At 50.0% G+C, this 24,984-nt stretch overlaps 2 protein-coding genes, 1 long non-coding RNA gene and 1 pseudogene across 3 annotated transcripts; 1 reads left to right on the forward strand and 3 right to left on the reverse strand.

Moving 5' to 3' along the window:
- Positions 1-1,358: 1,358 nt before the first annotated feature.
- Positions 1,359-18,633, reverse strand: LOC149874998 (uncharacterized). The gene is made up of 3 exons (XR_016439997.1): positions 18,135-18,633; positions 7,544-8,311; positions 1,359-2,169 (listed from the first exon to the last, which is right to left on the reverse strand). It is a non-coding gene; the product is annotated as an uncharacterized LOC149874998 (long non-coding RNA).
- On the forward strand, positions 3,285-4,658 carry LOC149874999 (ADP-ribosylation factor-like protein 11). The gene has a single exon (XM_090031719.1). It carries the CDS (start codon positions 3,586-3,588, stop codon positions 4,162-4,164), a length of 579 nt encoding a protein of 192 aa, XP_089887845.1. The 5' UTR covers positions 3,285-3,585; the 3' UTR covers positions 4,165-4,658.
- Positions 8,669-8,841, reverse strand: LOC149875000 (U2 spliceosomal RNA; annotated as a pseudogene).
- Positions 18,634-18,931: 298 nt separating the features above from the next.
- On the reverse strand, positions 18,932-20,624 carry LOC149875001 (uncharacterized protein T26G10.4-like). Its single transcript, XM_090050722.1, has one exon. The coding sequence runs from the start codon at positions 20,579-20,581 to the stop codon at positions 18,932-18,934; it is 1,650 nt and encodes a 549-aa protein (XP_089906848.1). The 5' UTR covers positions 20,582-20,624.
- Between the last annotated feature and the right edge of the window lie 4,360 nt (positions 20,625-24,984).

Consider the following 24,984-nt stretch of genomic DNA (forward strand, 5'->3'; position numbering starts at 1 on the left):
GTGTCAGGCAGGGTGGGGTAGAAGCTAAGGGTGTCATACAGGTCTGTCGCTGTCCCCTTCCCCACCTGACACCTTGTGCTGCCCCTGGGGTATGCTAGCCCCTTCCCGGGCGGCCCAGACATCCTGCTGGCTGCAGGCACTTGCTGAAGGCAGAAGCAATGAGGGGCCTGATCCTGCTTTTGGCAGGGCCTCCCCGCCTGCCCTGCAGCTTGAGGGGCAAGCTGCTTGCTCCTGGGCCAGGCAGCCCCTGAGCTACGTGGAGGCCTGGTTCTTCTCTCTGTGGGGCTGGCTGGGTGGGCTGCCAGTGGGCTGTGTGCTGCCCCAGCTCCCAGGGAGTTCCCAGGGGGTCCAGACGGCGCTGCTTGCAGGGTACAGTGTGTAAATTGAGGTTGAAATTTAAGAGTTAAAAATTTGGTTTAAAAACTCAACTTATGCACCATGAAATCCGGTAAGCGCATTAAAACAGGTTTTAGATGGATTTCAGAACTAAATTCAACATTGTAAGCCTAAAAAGCCCAGTGTTAATTAGCCACTTAACACTGAAGGTCACTAAAACATACTAGGCACCTTTCTTTTTGACTCAGAATTTCTATAGGCATCTGCAAATCTGTGTATGCCCAGAAATGCCCAGCCTGAACAGCTAGGTGCTGAGCTCTTGCCTAAACCTGATAGGTGGTTTGTCTACATTACAAAACTGCTGACAAACAGGGTCAGGTGCTGCACAGCTGGGGTGGTGCTGGCAGGGGGCTGTGGAGGGGGAGCTACAGCCAACCCAGAATTTGCCATACCCTCCCCCCCCAGTGTTGCCGCCACCCACATGCTAGTACATACATAAGTACAAAGAATTGACTCACTAACTCCATTAGCATTTCATAAAATACTGAATGATTGGACTCTCGGCGCTTTATTGCAAATCTGTATTTGATTCTTGGTCCCTGGCTTCTTCCAGGAGCTTGTAAAGGCAGTATGGCCCCTGTGGCGGGCCTGTGTTGAGCCGCCCACCTCCCTGCGCCCGCCCACCTCCCAGACTCCGAATGCCTCCCTAGGGGTGCCTTATGCTTGGCCGACCCCTCTCCCGGAGCACACTCGCTAGTCTGGGAGTAACGTGCCGCCACCACCCCGAGAAGGGACTGCCTCGGCCCTGTGTCCTCAGGGAAACACAGGCCTAATAGTCCGACGGGTACTCGACCCGGTACAGGCACTTGGGGCACTTCCCCAAGTCAAGGGGGCAAAAAGTAAAGTCTCCCTTAGTCCGCAGACCTAAGGGGTCTCTCTGGCGTAATTCAGACCCACCCCTCAAGAAGTCTCCCACACCGGTCAAAAAGGAGAACTTTATTGATTACAGAGGGTAGGGGAAACTAGGGTACAGGGTTGAGTAATATCTTAGAAATCCTAAAGCGCAAGCAGTGTGGCTGTGGTAGCCTTTTGATTACGCATCTGTGTTACTGCCAGCTAGATATCTAATCAGATTGAGTAGCTTACTCACAAGCATCTTCCAGAGTTCTTCCGTTTCCCCTCTGGAGTCTTGGGGTGAGAGAGAGAGAGCTAGGTCCCGATGGCAAGGCTCCTCTGTCTCCCCTGCTTTGCTGCTGCTTCACCTCATGGTCGAAGAGAGAAGAGAGAGCCTCCTCCCCCTCCCAACCTATATAGCCCCTGTGACCTCATTCACCTGGTCCAGTGGAGGTCAGCCCCAGTTGTCTGTCAGCCAACCAATTTGAAATGCATCACCTGTTACCAGGCAGATTCCAGCTCCCCAGGTAGAAACCCCCCACCCAGGTAATTGATGCAAGTCACCTAGGCAGAGGGAGCAGGTTTCCCCCCTCCCTCAGGACTGCAGCCAGTTCAAGTTACCTAAAGAGACGGGCCAGGGTGTGGTCCCCTCCATGCTGACCCACCCTAATCAAATGGCTGCTGCTCAGAGATTTTAGTCACAGTGTCACAGGGCAGAGATTTTGGGGAGAAACCAGGTGGCTTTCCGCCACAGCCCCAAGGGGAGAAATATCTCTAACTTCAGTCACAAGTGATCCTTGTAGTTGATCCAGAAGTCCCTTCCCAAGAAAAATCATCCCCCCCATACCAACTAGAAAACATGGTGGCTTGCTGCATGGACCTGGTACTTGGGTACAATCCAGAGAGAGTTTGCAGCTTCTGTGGGAACAGGGAGGATCTCTGCAATGTAAGAGAAAAACAAATCAGATTTTATTTTCCTTGTTGGGACAAGGTTGGAGAGAAAACAAAAGATCTCCAATAATAGATACTGTACCCAGAGCGTTACAGCCATTGTACCTTGCTGTGTTCTGTGTGTATTGGAGCTGTCTTAATATGCAAATCCTGCCATATAGCGTTAGATACCTGTTTTGCTGGAATACCATACAACTGCTAGGAATAGCGCTTGTCTGAGTAACTGCGAGATAGTTCAGTAGCATAAAAGATCCTTGTATTCATCCCACCATTCCTCTGGCACAGAGGTTTCCAAACTTTTTCTTATTGCATACCCGCTTCCAGATTTTCTCAGCTGCCTACATAGCCCACCAGCATATGTTTTATATTTGGACCCATTAAATGCCAATTATTATTGTAATGAAAATTAAATCCGCCATTGCACCATTTCTCCTGCATACACATGTACCACAGTTTGGGAACTCCTGCTCTAGCACATGCACTCAAGTTGTGTCTGTCTAGTCAATGCATGGTTTTAAAGGATAATATAGTATTTGTTCCTGCCATAGAATACTGGCCCCATCTCCCTCATGTGAGATTTGTTGTAAAGCGCTCTGCCTTTCTGTCTTGTGGGGAGTTTTTGCTGATTGCATTTCAGTGCATTATTTAAAAACTCATTCATATATATTTCTCGAAATCCCTATTGTATCGTCTACACAGTAGCTGGTGAATGACAGGTGCTGCAATGGGGAAGATTATTTTATTCACTTTAACCCAAGGGTGGCTAAGAAGTTTTTTGGCTGTCTCTTGATTCTCTGATGACCTCTGTTTCTGATTCAGCACTTGTCAGCAGGGACACTTGCTTTGCAATAGTTTAGTTCTCTCTTTGTCTTCAGTGGAGTGGATTTTCCCTGATCAGACTGATGGGGGAAAAGGTCACTTATTTCTATACACAGGAGGAGGAGGAGGAAAAAACTAGCTCTACAGTCTCTCCACATTTTCTGGCAAGATATTGGCACCATTTACGTCCTAACTCTGAGTAATTTTAGGTTGTGGATGAAAATGGAACTGAGAGGCAGGAAAACAGTAATATAGAATCCATTTGTTATTTCAAACCTCATTTATTGGCTCTGCTGTACATCTCATGAATAATATAACGTACCTCTCTCTAGTTGCAGTGGAAAGCTAAAAGCAGCTGATTGTTTTTTTCTTTCAGCAAATCTTAATTCTTTGGACTTGCCTGCATCTCAGACAAAAGCTGGTGGTGCACTGGACCCCATTTCCAAAGGGTTTGTCACTCTGTTCATGTGTTACTTGTATTAATTGTAGTGAGAATTTCTTTTCTAGGAAAGACATTCTGTTGAATAATAGTTATTATTATTGTTGTTATTTACAAATTTTCATTGAGATTTCAATAGCAGCAGCATGATGGGGAATTGGAGCTTCAAGGCTCGATTCAGAAGAGATGCTCGGGTTGTCATACTGGGATTGGATTTTGCCGGCAAGTCCACCCTCTTGTACAAACTGAAGAGCGGCGAGGTTATGCAAACTTCCCCAACAGTGGGCTTCAATGTGGAATCTCTGGAAACTCCCTGTCTCATATCCTTGACTCTCTGGGATGTTGGTGGTCAAGACAAGCTCCGTGCCAGCTGGAAGAACTACCTGGAAGGCACAGATGCCCTCATCTTCGTGTTGGACAGTACTGACAAAACTCGGCTGCCGGATGCAGTGGTCGAGTTGGAGAAAGTTCTGAATAACACAGACCTGATCGGAGTTCCAGTCTTGCTTCTGGCCAACAAACAGGAGCTGCCAGGGGCACTCTCCCTTCCAGAGCTGCGAGAGAACCTAAATCCTGAATGCTTCGGTAACCGCAACTGGGAGATAAGAGGGTGCAGTGCTTATACTGGTGAGGGGCTCACAGAGGCCTTAATTGTCCTGGCCGGACTCCTGAAGAGAAGTCAAGAAGAGAATTCCCATGCGTGTGCTTGTGCACCACGAAGATGATCCGGTTATCTTCCATCTTGCATGTTTCTGGAGGGGAAATAATTTTGGAACACAAAACACTGGAAGATCTGCTTAACAATGTCCACTAGTAATTCCTCAGGCATCTGTTTATCTCTGCAGGCTCGTCAGAAAACACACCTCGGCTCCCGGGCACCAAATGTACTTAAAGGAACTCCATACTGCATGTGCAGCATTGAAAAATAGGCAGGTGTCACAAGCTTATCTCCTATACCAGTAAACCCTGCTCTCACCGCTGATGTTACTCCGATGACGCTTATTTTGTACAAGGTAAATGTCTTGTGTTAGATGTTTGAGATGTTTACGTGATGAAGAGAATAGTGGGTATGTGTGTCAAGGAAAGACTAGGATTTGTCTTTATTGTTCCAAGCTGCATGCAGTATGTAGTACCAGTCCCAGAGAGAGAAATGAAATGAAGCACCTTTGTTCCACTGCTTTTGTGGCTTGTATCAAGTGTTTGTTAATATAAAAACACAGCAGTAAAGAGAATTGGTTAGCAAAAGAAATGAAGCAAGAATTTCAACAACTACTTCGCAATTGATTTTAGCAGTGTACTCTGTGGATGAGCTCTTAAACGACTGAAGTTAGATCAAGATTTGGTTTTATGTTAAGTTTTCAGGGTTGCAGAAATGCATTTTTGCATTTGCTGCATAATATCTGTTTTGTTTCTGTTTTTGTAAAACAAAAATAAAACTGAAACAGTTGTTCTTGGATGGATTTTAGAGATATGGAAATTAAGATGTCACGTACTAAGAACAGATCTACATCCTTGAGCTCTCACCAGGCTTAAAACGGCCTGATGCTGAGCTCTATTGGACTGTACACTACTCTGACACAAAGTGGTGGAAGAAGCCCCATGTCTTGAGTGCTTAAAACTTAGACTAACCAGAGTGCTAAAGAATTACTGGAGGAAACAATAGGGTAGAGGGCTCTACCTCCCATTGCCTCCAGTTGAAGCATTTGCCAGGTTGTTTGACATGTTTTGGATTAGGCCCTAATTCGCTTCTCGGCCTCTTGAAGGCTCAGATCGAGCGAAAACATTTATTCTTCAATCTTATTTGATTCCCTACATTTAACGCTGAAGGAGGATCGTAAGGCGGTTTCTGTGGCAGGGGTTCTTTCATACACCGTGAAGCTTTTGTCGAACTGGAACGTCCTAAGTGCAAAACCTTAGCATGTTGCATTACTTTGCACGACATTTTGAAACCAATGAAAAAAGAAAAATATAGGCATCTTAGGCAGCTGGAGTGAAATGAGATCTATGTTTGAAAGTAAGCACAACTATAGTGCTGTCGGTTTTTCAGTGCCTTTTAAAAAAGTTAAGGAGTTGCTATTCAGCCCATCCCTGCACAAAATGGCCGTAGTATCAATCAGAAGGCATAACTGGGGCAAGTAATGCTATGAGGTTAAATGGTATGGCAAGAAACCCTGGTCAGAGCCAGGAATAGATTCTAGTTACTAAAGCACAGGACAAGACCGTGTATAAGAAATCTCCTCGAACAGAAATCCTTCTTAATGAGAAGCATCACAATTTTTGATCCACACTAAATTATAAGGAATAGTTTATGCTGTTTTGTAAAATAAATAAACGATCTAGATTTGACTTGACATAAGGAATTGTGACGAGTGAATGCCATGAACCAGATTTCTACTGAATCACATATTGAATCAATGTTTTATGAAATTCTGTAGCCTGCAAGCAAGCATGTGATGATCATTTAGATTTCATAGATTTCATAGACATTAGGGCTGGAAGGGACCTCGGGAGATCATCAAGTCCAGCCCCCTGCCCAAAGGGCAGGAAGTCAGCTGGGGTCATAGGATCCCAGCAAGATAAGCATCCAATTTACTCTTGAAGGTGTTCAGTGTAGGCGCTTGAACCACCTCCGCTGGCAGACTGTTCCAGACCTTGGGGGCTCGGACAGTAAAGAAATTCTTCCTTATGTCCAGCCTGAAACGGTCTTGCGGGAGTTTGTGACCGTTCGACCTCGTCATCCCTTGGGGCGCTCTGGTGAACAGACGTTCCCCCAGATCCTGGTGGTCACCCCTGATAAACTTATAGGTGGCCATCAGATCACCCCTGAGCCTGCGCTTTTCCAGGCTAAAGAGTCCCGTGGCTCTCAGCCTGTCATCGTAAGATCTGTTTTCCTGACCTCTGATCATGCGCGTGGCTCTCCTCTGGACTCTCTCAAGCTTCTCCACATCCTTTTTGAATTGTGGAGCCCAAAACTGGACGCAGTACTCCAGCTGCGGCCTCACTAAGGCCGAGTACAAGGGGAGAATGACGTCCCGGGATTTAAGGATGCTCCTGTGTCTTAGAAAGCTCAGTTTCTTTGTATTAACTGCAGGTAGAAAAGGGTTTTGTTTCTGTAGATGCCCATGGTCTGCTGTTAGGATGAGAGACTCCATTAAATCAAAAATAGCATATTTTGGACTCGAATATGAACAAAATCATTGTAGCTGCCATGTATCACTGGGCTTTTCTGACTGGTTGCCCAGCCACTTGAACATAAAATGGATGGTCACAAACATAGCCCTGGTAGTGAAAATACAAGGGCGGAGGCACCATCAAATAGCTGTAAACGAGGGTGGGTGTGCCTGGGGACAAATTACTTTGGAGCAGGAGCTGAGGCAGCCTCACACTGTCCTTTCAATCAGCCCTTTGCAAGCCCTGCACTGAGGGCTCTGCTTTAGAGAGGGAGCTGTTTCATGTAGCACTCCTGCTCAGAGGCAGGTAGGCAAGATTATAGGAGACTGTTCCTGTGTGGGGAATTGGCTGATTGGCAATGTCCGTATAATTCGTTATAGCTCATTTTGGTATAAAATATACAGGAAAGACTTATTTTTACTTTGGAATTGAGTGTTCGTAAAGGGGAGTTATGCTGGAGAAGCTGCAGCACTGTAATTATGCTGTATGTTAAATCTCTGCGTGGGCAAACCTTCTTGCAGGGGACTGTTTGCTTGTGTATCTTGTGCTTTGCCAAGCACTTAAGCAGTAGTGACACAGCAGGTGCTGTGCAACTGAATGGTCACACGCTAGCTCGGCAGGACTTTGAGACTGCAGTGCAATGTGGAGTGTATTGTTAATGCACACAAAAAAGAGGAATGACTCTATCCTGTTGCCTTTAAGAGAACCGCCCGTGACCCTGGTGTATACAGATTGGATACAAAAAGGGGGGCTTCTCCAACCTTCAAAGACATGATTTAAACTCCCAATCGTTTGAGAAAAGTAAGGGACAATATTGGTATATATGATAGAGTACAAAGACGGGGGTTTCCTGTTTTGTGCCATCAGAAGAACAAATATTTAAAAAAACAAAAACAAAAAACCAAACAAACTGGATACTGGCAGTTGAGTTACCTTGCAAAATCTGACTGGATCAGAGCACCCGGAACGTTTTCTTTCACAAGCAGCAGCCGCATGTGTTCAGTTCAAGACGCTTATTCCACTTTTAGGAACGTGCAAAGGTAGTTTCCAAGAGAGAGGTTGGTGAGCTAGTCATCTCCAGGATGCCGCATTTGTGCTGAACAGTGCAAGACGGTTGCTTTTCGCAGACCCTTAGAAATGTAAAGCTCCAGTCCATAGACTGCACAAGCTTGAACGACATAGTGGCTTATATTACAGTTAAGCCTTGGTATGGCAGAGAGTAGAAGTTGTTGTCGTCTCACAAGACAGTTGTTTTTTTGTTAGCCGGTTGTGACCAATAGAAACAAAAACATTCACAATTAAAGCATAAACTCTGCATTCTAAAACCAGTTAATTTCTTTGGCAGTGCTGGCTGAAGTCGTAGGCATGGGTCCAGGAAATATGGACCCATGCGAGAGGAAAGAGTTTCTGTGGGCAATGTCCTTTTATCCTGCCTGGTTGGATTAGAAGTAGATAAGCTTTGGGGTATCCTAGTCCCCTTCCTCAGGTCTCTGAGAGAGAAGCAGGTACTGCAGGCACAGCAGAGTGAAATAGCAGATGGGGCAAAGGCTTGCGTAAAACTCCGTATGGAAGTACAAGCAGGGTACGAGACACATTGTCACATAGCCAGTGGGCAAAAGAGATGTAGTAAGACCCTTCAGAGCGGAGAGCAGCGTTGTTCCCTTCTTTATCATCACCAGAGATGCAAAATTTCTGGAAATTCTGAAATTTGAGGGGGAAATTGAACTATATGCAATACTTATTTCCTTAGCACCCTTTACAGATCTAAGTTGACTTTGCTACTTTAAGAACATAAAATCTATTAGGCGTAACTTGGTTTGGTCATAAAATTATCATGTTTGGTATATTTATTACGTTTCAAAGTATATTTTATCCAGATGACTACAAGTTTAGTAACTGAATTTCCGTTAAAATGTTTTTAATTTGTTAAAATTGGAGTTACAAGCTTTAAAAGTGGAGTTTTAAAGGCCCTAAAACACAAGACCCTGCACAACACGAGACCCCTCCCCAAAGGAAGCTGCAAGTTGTGCTTTTTGACACAGCCACATTCTCCCCGAGGGGAGGTGCACCACTCCCGGAGCCACTGCAATACCAGACCGATGCGTGGAGTGGATGGGGCAAGCTCCGAGTCCATCTCCCGGTCCCAAAAATCCATTTAATATAAAGTCCTCACATCGAGGACATATCAGATATTAAACTGATAAGAACGGATTTTTTTTTTAAAAATATATATATATATTACAGAATGCCATAACAAAACAAATTTAAAATTTCCAACACAACCAAACTGTCTCCTTGACATCTCAAGGTCCCACTCACCCCTTTTCAAAAGGCTACGCATTAATGCTCCCTTAACAGGGAATTTTTAGACAACGAAACAAAACACGTGTGCAAATACCCTATTCATTGTCCCCTTTCCCTTTTTCCAGCTTCTTTTTCTGTACTTTCCCTCACTTTAACTTTTTCTGTTCTCCTCCGTCCTTCCCCTTTTTAGTTTCCCCTTGTCCCAAGGGTATTTCCAGGCTCTCTTCATCTGTTTCTCTTCCCCATCCCCTTCTTCCTCCATGTGCTCCAGGTGGCCATCTTTGTGTCCCCCCCCCCCCCCCCCCCCCCCCCCCCCCCCCCGCCCCTTGTTCTTCCTCTCCCCAGTCTCCATTTCTCCCATGCTCCAGTGCTCAGGGCATCTTCCCCTTCTTTTTCCATACCGTCCTCTCTTTCTTCTTGTGGTCTTACTGTATGCGAATAGGAGAAGGGGTGGTTGTTCCGTATGTGCCCCTCTTCCCCAAAAGTGACTTTCCTCGTGCACACCCCTGCTCTCTGTGCCCCTTTTCCCCACACCGAAACCAAACCGTGTGCTGGCAAAAAGCTGCTATATGCCCTCCTCTCCCACATTTGCTACAAATTTTCAGTTGCCCAAAGTAACTTAAATAACCCCTGTGTGGACCAATGTGGATTGCAGATCCCCCCCTGCTCTCCTCTTCTCTCTTTAACACTACCCATGCCCTCCAAGACCCTGTCCATATTTCATATTTATCCAGCACCCAGATAACCCTTTTTACCCTCCCTTCCAGCCAATGCATTGCATCTTCCAGTTCTAATAAATCATTAAACGTGAGCAGAAATAAAACCTTCTCCCATGCTTTTTCCCTGGCTTCAACTCTTAAACCTTTAAAATTCCCCGTGCCCGCTAAATTTGTGCATACCTCCCAAAATCAATCGTATGCTTCCCTCCTCCAGAAAGTAATCACCCACACCCGGTAATTTTTGAAAGCCACCACCACGCTCAAGTCTTTGGGATCGACTTGAAAGCCCTCAAAGAGTACCTTCGCGATGAAGTTGGCTCTGACTAAAATGTTGGCCCTCAAAATCCTTCCTTGGACAAAGTCACTCGCACTCCCAACTTAGTCCAGCACCTGGGGTCATTCTCCCCCCAGGGCATCCCCATATATTCCTTTTTCCCGTCGTCTTTCTTCCTCATTCTCTTCCTCTCTCCTTTTCTTTTCCTCCACCCCGTTCCTGGCAGCCTCTCGCCTCGTCTCTCCCCGGCGTCGCTCCCCTCCTTCCCTTCTCGATACATTGCTCTCCTGCTCGGCTTCACATGCCTCCCTCAGCCGCACCTCCTGCTTCCTTTTCCTCCCAACGACACTCCAGCCTGCAGCCTCCAGTGCCCTCGTCGGATCTGCCAAGCCGTCATGCTGGATACCTCCGTCTCCCAAGCTCCTTCCTTCTCTGACAGCCTTAGTGACATTCCCACGCCTTCGGGGCAGCTTTTCCTCCTCCTCCATGCTCCCGGCCTTTTTCTACTCAGGCTGGGAACCCAATGGACCTCTGCTCAGCCATCCCTGATCTCAGCCTTCAAGAGGCCTACTACACTTGATCTTGAGCCTTCAAGAGGTCGAGAAGCGATCAACCCTCGTCCCCATTACCAACACCTTAACTTCCCACTGCCTCACCCCTCGTTTCACAAACCCATTCATGACTGCCTCATATGATATCCCCTCTGCCCGTCCTAAACCCCTCAAAAATTTCCCAACCCGTCCCCACGCCTTTCTGGTGAAAAAGCATTCCCAGAATACGTGATGGATTGTCTCTTCCTGTCTACATAACTCTCTCGAGTCAATCCCCACCTATGCAGCTCTGCTCGCACCATTAAAACCTTTTTCACCACTCTCCAATAAAATTCCCTATGATGGGCTCACCACTGTTTATCCGCTGTCCCCTTCCACACACCTCTCACTTGTGCCCACGAAAGATCCCCTACGTCCCGTCACTTTCTCTCTCCCCCTTATAGAGTTAATTATTTGCTTCGCGTCCTCCCACCCTTCCGTCCCCACCTGCCTTAATCCTTGCATCCTAATAAACGCCCCCATCCTTGCGTAGTGTAGTGCGGTCTTTTCCGCCCTTAAACCCGTCCACCTTGCTCCTAACAACCCTAGTCCCCTAAACAAGCGCCCTCCCCGGTACCGACAAAACTTCCCAACTAGGCCTTCCCCCCTTTTCACTTCCCTTACTGTCTCTGCCACCACGTGCCCATACACAAATGCTTCTATTTCAGCTAGCCCCCATCCCCCCGATCCTCCCTTCTCGTAAATCTCCCCTCTTGCCACTCTCTCTCCCTCCCGCCCTGCCTGCCGCCCCCCACCCCCCCGGTAAGGGAACACACAAACCTTCTCACTTGTAACCACGACGGAGGGTACACGCTCCCGGTAAACAGTATCATGGGTAACAATACCTGCTTAACCAATTCCACCTCCCCCCCCTAAGATAACCCCCTCGTTCCCTACAAACCCACCACCTTTCGTACCCGTGCCCCCAACTCCTCCCATATTTTCTCCCCTTTCCTGCTCGCATCAAAACAGACCCCCAAAACTTTCAAATCATTCTCCACCACTTATAGCCCCTGTCGTTCAATCCCTTCCCATTCCCCCATCGCCCATAATTTACTTTTCCCCCTGTCCAATTTGGCCCCCGATGCCTCCCCATAACTCCCTACTTGCCCCGATATTTTCTCCAGTGACCTGCTATCCCGAACTATGGACGGTCACGTCGTCCATATACAACAAGATTTTTACTTCACCCCCTCCTGGCACTGCCACCCCTCTAATTCCCCTATCCCTTCAAATCTGTTGCGCTAATGGTTCCATTCCACAAATGAACAATTCCAGTGACAACGGACACCCCTGCCTAACCCCAGCTGCCATTTTGAATTGATTCCCTAGGAACCCTTTCACCTACTATGAGCCCCCCTGTACACTCCCTTCACCCATCCCACAAACTTTTTAGGAAACCCCATCTTTTCTAGCACCCAGAACAAAAACTCATGTCCAACTCTATCTTCTCCAGGTTGAGGTTCCCCACCACCAAATCCCAGTTCCTGTCCGTTGTCTACGAAATTAAATCTCTCGACACCCAGCGTGTGTCATATATCTTCCTCCCTCGGACAGCACAAGATTGTCCTTCACCAGTGACCTGACTTAATACCCTTCCCATTGTCCCCGCCAATACCTTCGTGAACAGCTTATAATCTGTGTTTAACAGTGTAATTGGTCTCCAATTTTTAAAATCCTCTTTCCCCCCTTTCTTTTTATATAATAATACTGCTATCCCTTCTGCAAAACCCTCCCCTCCCCTTCCCGTCTCCATAATTTCCCCAAAAACCTCCACCACATCTTTCCCCACCCATCTTCAAAATCTACTATAAAACTCCTTTGGGGGTCCGTCCATCTGCTCCTGGCACTTTCCCAGATCCCATCCCCTTGAACCACCCCTCCACTTCCCCCAACCTTATTTCTCCTCTTCTGCCACCCTTTCCATTAATTCGTCAACCCACCCTCGTATACCTCCCTTGTCCCCTTCCCCTCCGCATACAATTCCCCATAAAATGTTGTTACCTCCCCTAATGCATCTTCCACGTCTTCCACCTCCCTTCCCCCCTGCACCCGAAGCTTCCTCCACTCCCCTTTTCCCTTCCTCACCCCTGAAGCAAAATACGTTCCCCCTCTAACCCCCACGGTGCCCTTGCCAAAAAACATTCTTCCTTTTGTCCTCTCCTTAAACCACTCCTCTACCTTCCTTTGTGCGTTTCCTTCACTTCCTTTCCCTCTTGTGCGTCTTTCAATAACCGTTCTACCCTCCCCTGCTTCCTGTCCAAGTCTCTTGCTCTCTCCCATGCCTTCCTCTTTCCCATCACCTTGAACCGCTCTTGTACTCTTTCTTTTACCGTACACCACCACTCCTACCTTGAGGGAAAGAACCGCTTCAAAGTCCCCCGCCCCTCATATAAGTCAACAAATGCCCTACACAGACCTTCTTCCTCCAACAATAGTGTGTTTAACTTCCATAACCCCCTCCCTCTTCCCCCCCCCACCCCGACTTCCCCCCCCATACCAACTTGTGGTCTGAGAAACCCACATCCGTAATTCTTTTCCCCAATACCTTCATCCCCTTAGACACAAAAACAAAATCAACCCGTGACCTCACCCTCCCACCCGGGTCTACCCTTGTGTACACCCCTTGTCTTTCCCCAAAATCCCGTAACCCTCTTCCTTCACCCACTTCGCCAACAACCTCCCAGTACTATCCAATTCCCCTCCCCCACCCCACCCCCCGGTTTGATCCTCTTGTGTTATAATACAGTTAAAATCCCTAGCCACTATTTTTTGCCCCCCTGCCCCACAGCATATCCCAAGCTTTTTAAAGAAATCCCTCCGCTCTACCTTCCCCGCTGGTGCATAAACATTTCACAGTGTGGCTGTTCCCCCTTCAAAAGAAATCACTGCTTTCTGTAATCTCCCCGCCACCTGCGCCTGCACATAGTTAATTGAAAAATCCCTCCGCTCTCCCTTGATTAATATCCCCACTCCAGCCGCCTTGTCATCACCTGCTCCCGCCCACCATGATTTCCCCCTACCCCCCACCTCTGTTCCAAGCACTTGTAATCCCTCTCCCATCCTAGCCCATGTTCTTGTAAACACAAAATGTCTGCTTCAACTTCCCCCAACATCTGAAATATCCTCTCCCATCTCTGTAAACTTCTAACATTCAAAGAAGCTATTTTTAACCCCATCTAGACACACCACATTAGCTCACCATCCCTCCCCCCTCCCCCCCCGCTCCTTTAGGTGATGCCGTCCCCTCTTTCCACATTCCCATGCTTTGAGCCAGACTTTTCATAGCCTGTGGACTCAAGAAACTCTCCCCCCCCGACTCCACTCTCATTTGACCGATTCCACTCAATTCCCCTTTCCCTTTCCCCCGCCCTTCCCTCTCCTCCCCTTTGCCTCCCTTCCTTTTCAAAAGTTTCTCCCCTTTAAGTTTCTTTTCCTGTTCCGCCTGCATTTCCCCTTGCCCCAAAGATATTTCTTGACTTTCAGATAACATACTGTTTTCTTCCCCGCCTTTCTCCTCTGCCATCTTGTTGACCTCTGCCATTTTGTAGGCCTCCGCCATTTTGTTTGTCTCCTCTCCCTTGCCTCCATTTTCCTTCTCTTTCCCTTTAGCTTTCCCTTTCCCCGTTCTTTTTCTTTCCCTCTCCACCCTCCACAATTCCTTCCGCCAAACTTTCCATTGACCAAACTCTCTTCCCCTTCTGGTTCCATTTTTATTCCCTCTTCAATAATATCCCTCCCCCCGCTTCCATTTCCCCTGCAATATCCAATCCCTCTGTTGTTTCCATTTCGTTTTCACTCTTGCTTTCTTCCACCAGATTCTCCCCTTCCCTCTCCCTCCCACCCTTTGCCCTATTCACGTAAGATGTAGGGCACTCCCATGCATTATGTCCCTCCCTCCCATAAATTTTACGTTTAATTTGTTCCCTACAAGTCTTTGCCCTGTGCCCATTTCCCCCCGCAATGAAAATCCACTCCCAGTTCCCATTTCCTCACCCGTGCGTATTCTATAGTGTCCCTTAAAATCCAATGTGTTTGATGTATTTTCCTCTCTGCTACCGCATTCGTCTGCCCCTCCCCCACCACTTGTCCCAACACCCTCTTCAATCGCCCTGCCAACACTTTCATAAATAATTTAAAATCCACGTTCAACAACGTTATCGGTCTCCAATTCTTAAGCTCGTCTTTCCCCGCCCTTTTTGAACAACAAAATGACCACCCCTTCCGCAAACCCCTCCTCCACTATACTATCCCCAGTTTGGTTATTTCCCTAAAAAACATTACAACATCTTTCCCTATTAAATCCCAAAATTTACTATAAAACTCCTTCCCTAAACCATCTAACCCCAGCACTTTCCCTCCCGCCATCTCTTTTAAACGCCCCTCTAATTCTCCCACGGTTATTTCCTTCTCCCGCCCTTCCCTATCTTCTTCTGCCACCCGCCCCACCAACCCCCCCCCATTCTTCCATTTTCTTTTCGCTGCCCCCTTCCCCCTTATACAACTCTTTGTAAAATTTGGTTGTTTCTTCCAGTATCTCCCTCATGCCCTCCACCCACTTCCTCTCCCCTGTCTTTCTTTTCCCCAACTTTCCTCACCCTTGATGCTAAGTATTTGTTCCAGTTTTCCCCTTCCTCCACCCACGGTGCCCTTGCTAGAAAAACTCTTTCTCTCTCTCCGAACCATTCTTCCACTTTCCGCTTTGCTTCCATCAATTCCTCCCTGACCCTTCTTCCTTTCCTTGCACTCTTTAACAGCCTTTGAGCCTCCCTCTGCCTTTCTCTTAGTTCCCTTCCCCGCTCCCTCGCTTTACTTCTCCCCACCCCAATAAACCATTCCCGAATCCTACCCTTCACCATCACCCACCATTCCCATCTGGTTGCAAAGTATCCCTGTAGTGTCTTCCATCCTTCGTATAAGTTCCTAAGTTCCTCACAAACACTTCCCTCTTCTAGCAGTCTTAAATTTAACTTCCAAATCCCTTTTCCCCCAGCTTCCGGTGATCCGAAAAGTCCACGTCCCCAATCTCTTTCTCCACCACCTTCACCCCCGATGACACAGAAACAAAATCAATTTGTGATTGCTTCTTCTCCCTTGGATCCACCCTTGTTACCACCCTCTCACCCTCCCATGCATCCTTTAACCCCTCATCCTTTACCTAGTCCCTTAACCATCTCCCCGTACTATCCGTATCCCCGTCCCCTTTTTCCCCCTCCCGGTCCCCTTTCTTTATTATACAATTGAAATCCCCCATTACTATTCTGTGCCCTCCCCCTCCGCAACAAACCCCTAACTTTTTCAAAATCCCCATCCTTTCCACTTTCCCCGCAGGTGCGTACACATTCCATAGTACCAGGTCTTCCTCCCCCACCCTAGTAACTGCTCTCTGTAATCTTCCCTCTATAATTGTTTTAACACCTTTCACCTGGAAACCACTCCCCTCCCTCCCTAATCAACAACCCCACTCCCGCTGCCCACCACGATTGACCCCAATCCCACCTTTTCTTCAGGTGCACATTATTCCCTTTCTCACCCAATTCCACGTTCCTGTAAGCAAACAATGTCTGCATTTTGTTGCTCAAGACATGTTCGTACCCTCTCCCACTTCTTTCTCCTTAACAGACTCCTTACATTCAGTGAAACTATCCGTAACATTTAACACAAAAAAACCCCAACCAGTGTTAACTTCCACCCTCCCCTCCCTTCGTTTTCCCTTTCCCGCTCCCTTCCCTTCCCACTGTACTCGTTCGTTCCCCCCGCCCTCAGACCAGTTGCTTTGGCAAGGCTCAAAATGACCTTTGGGCTCAAAAAACCCTTCTCTTCTTCCCCTCCTTCACTTTCAGTACTCCTTTCCCCCTTCCTTGTGTTATCTTCTTTTCTTTCCCCTTCCCACTCCCCATCTCTCCTTCCCTCCCTTGTTTCTTGTTCCCCAATTTCCCCATTATTCTCTTCACCTCCTTTTCCCCAATATATTCTTCCCCTCCCCCCGTCCCAATGGTATGTCTTCACTTTCCACATTGCTTTCCCTTACTAATATCTCCCCCCCCACCCAGTCTCACTCATACCCCCACTTTTCTTCTCCTTCTCCCCTTCTCTCAACCATTCCCCCCCCCTTTGCACTTTGGTTAAATCTTCCATCGAGGAGATTGCTAAAAAGCTTCCCTCCCCAACCACTTCCATCCCTGCCCCTTCCTCCAAAGCACCCCCCCCACCTCCATCCCCATACTGACGGATGATTCTAATTCCTCCTCCCTTCCCACTTCCGACCCCTGTGACTCAGCGTCGTCTTCTTCCTCCATAACCCCCCTTTCTGTACGTACCCGATTCGCATATGATATGGGGCACTCTCGCAAGAGTGCCCCTCTTTCCCATAAACTGCACACCTTATCAGTTCTCTACATGTATGTCCCCTGTGGCCCTTTCCCCCACACTGGAAACAAATCGTAAATTCACAGAATGCTGTCAAGTGCCCCTCCCCACCACATTTAGAACAAAATTTTGGTTGTCCCTAATAATTACTATAACCCTTATGAAAAACAGACGGTAAAAACAGACACCTATCCATCAAGTTTAACAGCTGCTTTCTTTGAAAACAGACAGCCTCAGCAGGATCTCTGAATGCAGACTTCCTTTACTTATCCCGTGTGCTCTGCAAAAGCTTGCCACAAAGCACACTGCCCCCATCCCCCGACCCCATCCCCAGCTCCAGCATCCTACCCCAGTCTCCCCTCAGCTGCAGCTGCAGCATCCTAACCACACTGTCCTCTCAAGCATAGGCAGAGACACTGCTTTTCCTCCTGACAGCCGCCCCTCACCCTCACCTGCAGGGTTTCTAACAGCCGGAGCATGTCAACACTGGACCCCTAAGGGCCCTGCACAACACAAGACCGCCCGCCCCCCCCCCCCCCCCCGAAGTTGCAAGTTCTAGATTTTGACACAGCCACATTCTCCCTGAGGGTCACCCCCCCTGCAAATTCCCATCCTCCAACAAAACCACCCTTGCCCTCCGTGCCCCAGGCCAAATTTTATATTTGTCAAACACCTGGTCCATCCACAGTACTCTTTGCACCTTTCCCTCCAACCACCTCCAAACATCCTCTGGCTCTACCACGTTGTTAAACATGCAAATGAAAAGTACCCGCTCCTGTGCTTTCTCTCCAGCTTCAAAATGCAGCCCCTTCAGTGCCTCTTCCCTCACCAACCCTTCATATTTCTCCCAAAACGTCTCATATGCAACCATCCTCCAAAACGTGAGGACCCAGACCTTAAAGTTTTCATGTGTAATCACCATGCTCAGATCTTTTGGGTCGATAGCAAAGTCCCCAAAAAGAACCTTCTCTGTAAATTCCAGTCTCTGAAGCCTTGTCCCCCCCCCCCCCCGGAAGCCTTCTTTTAGCAAAGTTACTTTCACTCTTAGTTTTACCCATCTCCGTGGGTCCTTCTCCCCCAAGGGTCCTTTGTCTTCTTCTTCCTCTCCCTCTTCCAGTCTTTGCTCTCTCGATATTTCTTTCTGCGTTTTTCATTCTTCCCCACTGCTGTTCTATCCTCTTCCTCTGCCACATTCTCCTCCCTCAGTCTCCCTTCTTGCTTCCTCTTCTTGCCCACCACAATCCAGCCGCCTTCCTCCATACGCTCACCGCTCGTCATCTCCTCTGCTGTTCTCCATGCGCCTCCCTTTGGCAAACCGCTTGCCATCGTCACCGCCTCTGTCGCAGTTGCTCCACCGTCTGCCATCCTTCACCCCGCTCTCGGTCTCCTGTTGGCTCGACTGGGGAACAGCCGGGTTATTCTGAAATGTGGGTGTACATGGGAAATGATAATGAACAGGGGCAAGGGGAATGGAAACAGGTAGAGTGGGACGTATTATTTGAGCTGGCGGGGATTGGGTAGGGGATTGTGAACTAGAAAGATAGGGAAGATGCGGGGGTAGGAGGGTATATAAGTCAAAGAGGGAAATGATGGAATGATTAGACTGAAGAATGTGATGGAATTGTGGTAATGGACATAACTTGTTTTGCAAGAAATAATGTAGATGTATATACTTTCTTTGTTTAATAAGGGGGTGGTTACAGAGGATTGTAATCTGTTAGACTGTAGACGTCAGGGCAGCAGTTGCTGAAATTTTAAAGTCTGTATGATTGTCGTAATCCTGTTTGTTGATTCACACTGAAGATTATGAATGTATAAAAATAGTGGAGGGGCCCGTGCGGCAGCTTGCCGTGTCTTGCGAGAGGCTGCCCTTGGGGGCACCAAGGTTTCCGAAGGCTTAGGGGAACTGCTTCTTGGCCTTTTGGCTAAGTGGTCTGCAATGTTGGAGGAAGTGGCTCGGAGAGAGCGTCTCAGTCCATAAAGTCTGATTGCGGGGGGGCCTCTTTGGGTGGGGTGGGGTCATCTGTGGTGGTGAAATCCTCTAGAAGCGGGGGGGTGGGGTGGTTCAGGCAGTGGCATCCTCCGGGTCTGGTCCGGCGGCGGCTGGTCTGGAGGGGTCGGTGTACTGGCGGTGGCCCGTGATGTGCTCCACGTAGATGTCGCGGGACCAGCGGATAGCGTCGGACACCATGAGGCAGCGCATCAGCTTGGCGTAGCGGCGGGAAACGCGGCAGGAGCGGAGGACGCTCTCGTTGCTGGGGTTCCAGGCTCCGAGCGTCCCCACGATGAGCGCGTCCACCGTCACGTCGTAGCCGCGGCCCCTCAGGGTGTCGGCCAGCGGGGCGTACTTCTCCCGCTCGCGAGCCCGGGCCTCGCTGAAGGCTTGGCGCCGGTTCTCGAAGGGGATGGTGACGTCCACCATCACGATCTTCTTGGCCTCGTGGTCCGTGACGACGATGTCGGGGCGCAGCTGGCTCTCGCAGCCCGGGACGGTGCGGTTCACGGCGATCTCCCCCACCCCGGCCAGGATGGCCCGCACCAGGCCATCCTGGACAGCGTTGTGGCACAGCTGCCAGGCTCTGGCGTGCGGCTTGGAGCCGCACAGCGCGTGGGGGAGGGTCTCCGCCGCGTAGCCGCACCGTCGGCACCTCTTGTCCCGGTGGCCGAAGCACACGGCCCCGTTCAGAGGCAGGCAGTTGAGGCGGGCGCGGTGGAGGAAGCGCCAGTCCGCGAAACGCGTGAAGCTCCCGCTGGGCATGAAGTGGTTGCTAGCGTCCCACTTCGAGGTGACGTCGAAGACCTTGCCCTGGTCGGGTTTGGCCCTCAGGTCGCCGGCGTACTTGTTGCGGACGGCGTCCTTCAGGAACCTCTCCAGGAAGGTCCTCGTGCGGGGCGTGATGGTGATGAGGTCGGCGTGCGGGGCTGGGCACAGGCAGACTCCCAGCTCCCGGCGCTCCTCGGTCCAGGTCCAGGCGCAGCCGATGCGGTTCCCGAGGCGGCGCGTGGCGTTGCGGGCTCGGCTCCGCAGCGAGGCAAAGTCCCTGCCGTCCCGGCTGAACTCGCCCTCCGGCGAGCCGCTGAGGAAGGTCGCCAAGTCTTGTCCAGCGGGCTGCCGCCCGATCCTCTTGCGGGCGGTCTCCTCCAGGGCGCTGGTGGCGATGGTACTTACCGTGGCGTCCGGGCAGGTGAGGAGGCGGAAGGCGTGGGTGACCACCGCGATGTCGCACAGGTCTCCCATGCGGGGCACGTTGGCGCCTCCCTGCCGGTAGGGGATGTGCAGGACCTCGTTGCTGGCCCGCAGCGGCAGGTGCAGCCACTTCTTGAGCAGCCGTCGGATCTCGGTGTCCGCCTTCTTGAGGGGGGTCTTGGGGACTGCCGAGCCCCTCAAGACGAACGCAACGTGGGGGATGAGGAAGGTGTTCACCGCCTCGATCTTCTGCCAGGGGGCCAGCAGGGACGAGTCCAGCTTGCGGACGTCCTGCACGATCCCGGCGATGGTCTCCTCCGGCGTCTGCCTGGCCCGGTGGCCGATGGGCGTCCCCAGGTGGCAGTAGGCCTTGCCGTCGTGCAGGTGCCTCATCGCCTGGCCCTGGACCGTGAGGGTGGAGCCCAGGACGCGGCTCTTCTGCCTGCCCTCGATGTGCAGGGAGGCGCACTTGGTGACGTTAAAGCACAGGCCCGTCCATCTGGCCGCCTCGGACGTCACGTCCAGCATCTGCTGCAGCTGGGCGGCGTCAGGGAGGACCAGGAGGACCAGGTCGTCGGCGTAGGCCAGGACACTGTCCAGGACCGCCTGGTGCGGGCCATCCCGGCCGGGGTGGGGGAGATCGCCGTGAACCACACCGTCCCGGGCTGCGAGAGCCAGCTGCGCCCCGACATCGTCGTCACGGACCACAAGGCCAAGAAGATCGTGATGGTGGACGTCACCATCCCCTTCGAGAACCGGCGCCAAGCCTTCAGCGAGGCCCGGGCTCGCGAGCGGGAGAAGTACGCCCCGCTGGCCGACACCCTGAGGGGCCGCGGCTATGACGTGACGGTGGACGCGCTCATCGTGGGGACGCTCGGAGCCTGGGACCCCAGCAACGAGAGCGTCCTCCGTGCCTGCCGCGTTTCCCGCCGCTGCGCCAAGCTGATGCGCTGCCTCATGGCGTCTGACGCTATCCGCTGGTCCCGCGACATCAACGTGGAGCACATCACAGGCTACCCCCAGTACATCAACCCCTCCAGACCAGCCACCACTGGACCGGACCCAGAGGATGCCACTGCATGAACCACCCTGCCCCCCTGCTTCTAGAGGGCTTCACCACCACAGGTGACCCCACCCCACCCCACCCAAAGAGCCCCCCCCCAATCAGACTTTATGGACTGAGACGCTCTCTCCAAGCCACTTCCTCCAACATTACGGACCACTTAGCCAAAAGACCAAGAAACAATTCCCCTAAGCCTTCGGAAACCTCGGTGCCCCCAAGGGCAGCCTCTCGCAAGACACGGGAAGCTGCTGCACGGGCCCCTCCGCTCACAGTCGTCATCTGCAGCCTCTGGCCCCGCAAACCCATGGAAAAGCCCTCCTGCAGTTTCTCCTACCCAACAGGTCGGAGACACCCACCCACCCACCCACCCTCATAGACCAAAAGCCCCCCATCCCTGCCCTCTCAACACTTCCCCGTGTCTCATCCACTCCTCACTGGCTAATGGAGATGAGAGATGATTTGTGCAAAGCCTGAGTGAGTCATGATGACGACAGCGTCTCATGTTAACCCTCTCTTGCCGCACGCGGCGCTCCTCCAGCCCTGCAGACACAGGTACATTGGAAGCCCTTCTCAAAGGGGCAGGCATCCAAAGGGCAACTGCTGATCCCTGAGGGGGAATGTGCCCCGCTGCTCTGTGTGACCGTGCTTAGCGGCACAGTGTGAAGGTGCTTCAGTTGTGCTTGAACCCACTCAGTTGTATTTGAACGGGAACACCCTTAATTGTTGTCTGTGAGAGTGCGAAGGTGCACAATAACCATAGGAGTTGAGTCAATTAAGTGTAGAATCTGTGACGTGAAACTGTCTATATAAACTTGCTTACTTGTTATCAAGGGGGGGCTGGTTCTTGAAAAAAACGAGCTGCTCTTTGTTGTTGTGTGCACGCTTCAATAAAGAGCTTTAAAATAAGAGCTTGCTGGTGTTGCCTGTCTCTTGTGGTCAGACAATGAACTTAGATACAATGAGGCTGCAGGCATAGATGATTTTGTTACAGAGCTCAGAAGCAGAGCACGGCATTGTAAATTGGGACTTGCTGAGGATGTTATGTTGAGGGACAAAATTGTCTTCAGCATAAATGACTGCAAACTCAAAGAAAGGTTTCTGGAAAATCCCTCCCTCACCCTCTGCAGAGCAAAGTGCCCAGGCCCTGTTATGTCTGCAAGAAGCCAGCTTGCATACAGTTGAGCAAAAGCAAAGCCCCCAGAGCACTTTGCTAAAACAAACAAGCCATCAGTGAAGTTTGCTGCACAGGAGGGCAATCAAGCCAACAAAGACAGAGCCTGCAAAAGGTGTGGAAGCACATACAAGCCTGGGTCCTGCCCAGCTTTTGGAGAAACGTGTTACAAATGCTCGGGAGGGAGCACCACTTTGCAAAAATGTGCAAATCAAAGGGAAACAAATAAAACATTTCTCACAAGAAAACGACTCTCTCTCCAATCTCTCAATCCTGATCCTCAAAGAAAACTTACAAAACACTTCCCAGAGATGAGCCTACGAACTCCACTTCATCAGCTTTCTGGACACTCAAAATCATGGACTAAATATAGACATTGGGTTTATGACACATTATAACCCGCCTGACATCTGACTCCCCAGGTGTCTCTCCGCTATTCATCCCCCTCCTCTCTCTCTCTCTCTCCCGCCCCCCCCCCCACCTGTCTCTCACCCACTGACTCCTCAATCTACATTTTCACTGACTGCCTGTCTTGTATGCATACCAGCCCAGCTTCTTTACTTTTCATTCCATCCAGGAAGAGAACACATCAACTGCAGAAACTTCCTTAGCCTGACGGAGGGTTTTTGAACCCGAAAGCTTGCTTAATAATTGTTTTTCCAACTATTTAAGTTGGTCTAATAAAAGATCTCAGATTCACCCAAAGAACCTTGTCTGCCCAAATCAAAGGGAGAGAGGCTCCAAGGCCTGCAAAAGGAGTCAGTACCCTATCTATGGGCACAATGTCTGCAAAGCAGCACTCGCAGACCTTCGATAACCAGAAGGCCTGGTATAGCATAGTCATGATTACTGGCTTGCCAGTTGCTTTTAAGTTAGATACTGGAGCAGAAGCAAACGCTGTCCCATCAATGGCTTGGACGAGGGGGTAAATAGCACCCTGTTCAAATTTGCTGATGACAGAATGTGGGCACACTAGAAGGGAGGAATAGGCTGCAATCAGACCTAGACAGTTTACAGGGGTGGGCTGATGAGAATAGGATGGGACGAGTCCAGCTTGTGGGCGTCCTGCACGATCCCCGGTGATGGTCCAGTGTGATCCTCGTCGTGACCTCTGTCTCTGACCGATCGAGTCAAAGGTGATGGTCCCAGTGCCGATCTCAAACGTCTCCACTGCAGTTTGGGCGTGCTGAGACTTGATATTGTTGCCTGAGCCACTCACAATCTTAGGTTTTGAATCACGCCTTTATTTGGAAGACGCCATCCCTTATGGATACAAGCCTCAGAAAGCGTGCATCACCGCTTAGGAGAAAATGCATAGTCGTTTACCTGCAACACTGAGCTATGGAAATTCCCATGGAAATTCCGCAGTCCCCACTGGGAATTCCCCCACACAAGTACCCTGAAGTTTGGCACCTGCCAGACAAAACAGCTGGCATGGTAGTAGCCAAAATGAAGTCTGTGTTTGCTTGCCATGGCATACTTGAAGAAATTGTCTGTGATCACGTGCCATTTGCAAGCGATCATTTGCTGCCTACCAGCTAGCCCCAACACAGCAGCACGCTTTCGTGCCCCACCCAGCCCCTCCGCAGCACACTGAGCCTGGCCTGAGCAGCCCCGGGCTGGCAGGCTGTCCCCTGGGGCCCTCTGCCAGCTGGCTCAGTGCGCTGCTGTGTTTCGGGCCCACGTGTAAACCGTGTGCCTGAGTGTTTCCCGGGAGCAATAAGCTCCGCAGTTTATTGCTGCCCCCTAATGGCACGTGTAGACGTGCCCACAGAGAACTGCCGATACTTTCTGTACAGCAGCACAGTTTCCTTTTTCTTTCCCCGCTCGCTTATATGCCATGTGATGTGTGGTTACGAAAATTAAGCTTTAATTTATCATTATAAAATGATGTAATCTGGCCAACTGGCATGGATGTGGAGATACTCCTAATATGCAAACACTTACTTGGTAATGAGCATGACGGTATCTCTACATTCATTTTAGTTCTCATGAAGTTGACCTTTTCATACTCTCTGATTTAACAGCTCCCAGAGTATGGAATAGAGGTCTGGATGACCCTGGGGTAAAACAAGATTACTTCATGCTTTCATATTCGCAGCATGGAGAGTTCCACAATTTACGTTTCAAAAGTGCCTCTTATACCACATATCCTTAGACCTCGTACTTTTATTTATACTATAAACTTTTCATAGCTTTTTTTTTCTTCCCCATATTTCTGAATTGGGCCTAGCATTTTGGGGAGACCAGATTTTTCTGTCATGATTTGTTCTCAGCAAGTAACAGGGTGGGTCAGCGCTTCTCTGTAGGATATAGTAACGTGCAACTTTTCTGAGCGTATGACAAGGTGTTCGCTTTACGAATATGACCAGCCCCACAGTTTTTGCTGTTGTGGTGGTGGCGAGGCTTCCAAAAGTCAGTTTCTGGACTGGTGTTACCGCAGACAGTGCTGGGCATTTCACGGGCACTGCTTACAGTGCTGCCAGTGCCGTGGCCTTTGCAACAGGAATACTGGCAGCCACTGGTCCCGCTGAAGAACTTCTGACTGTCAGTTTTGGCTGCGTATTTAACGAGCACTTTGCTGACACCGCCTGCCAGTCGGTGCGGGGTCCCTGTCTAGGGTCAGTCCCCTGCTTGCGCCGCGCGTACTCCTGGAGGAAGTAGGGCCGGGCAGAAGCCACGCGCTGCGGTTCTGCG

This window comes from Crocodylus siamensis, chromosome 1 (assembly GCF_052110815.1).
Source record: "Crocodylus siamensis isolate JL-2025a chromosome 1, ASM5211081v1, whole genome shotgun sequence".
NCBI classification, from domain to species: domain Eukaryota; kingdom Metazoa; phylum Chordata; order Crocodylia; family Crocodylidae; genus Crocodylus; species Crocodylus siamensis.

Bases quoted from the DNA above. Each gene is read 5' to 3' on its own strand.
- LOC149875001 (XM_090050722.1), bottom strand. From the start codon at position 20,581: ATGCTGGACGTGACGTCCGAGGCGGCCAGATGGACGGGCCTGTGCTTT.
- LOC149874999 (XM_090031719.1), top strand. From the start codon at position 3,586: ATGATGGGGAATTGGAGCTTCAAGGCTCGATTCAGAAGAGATGCTCGG.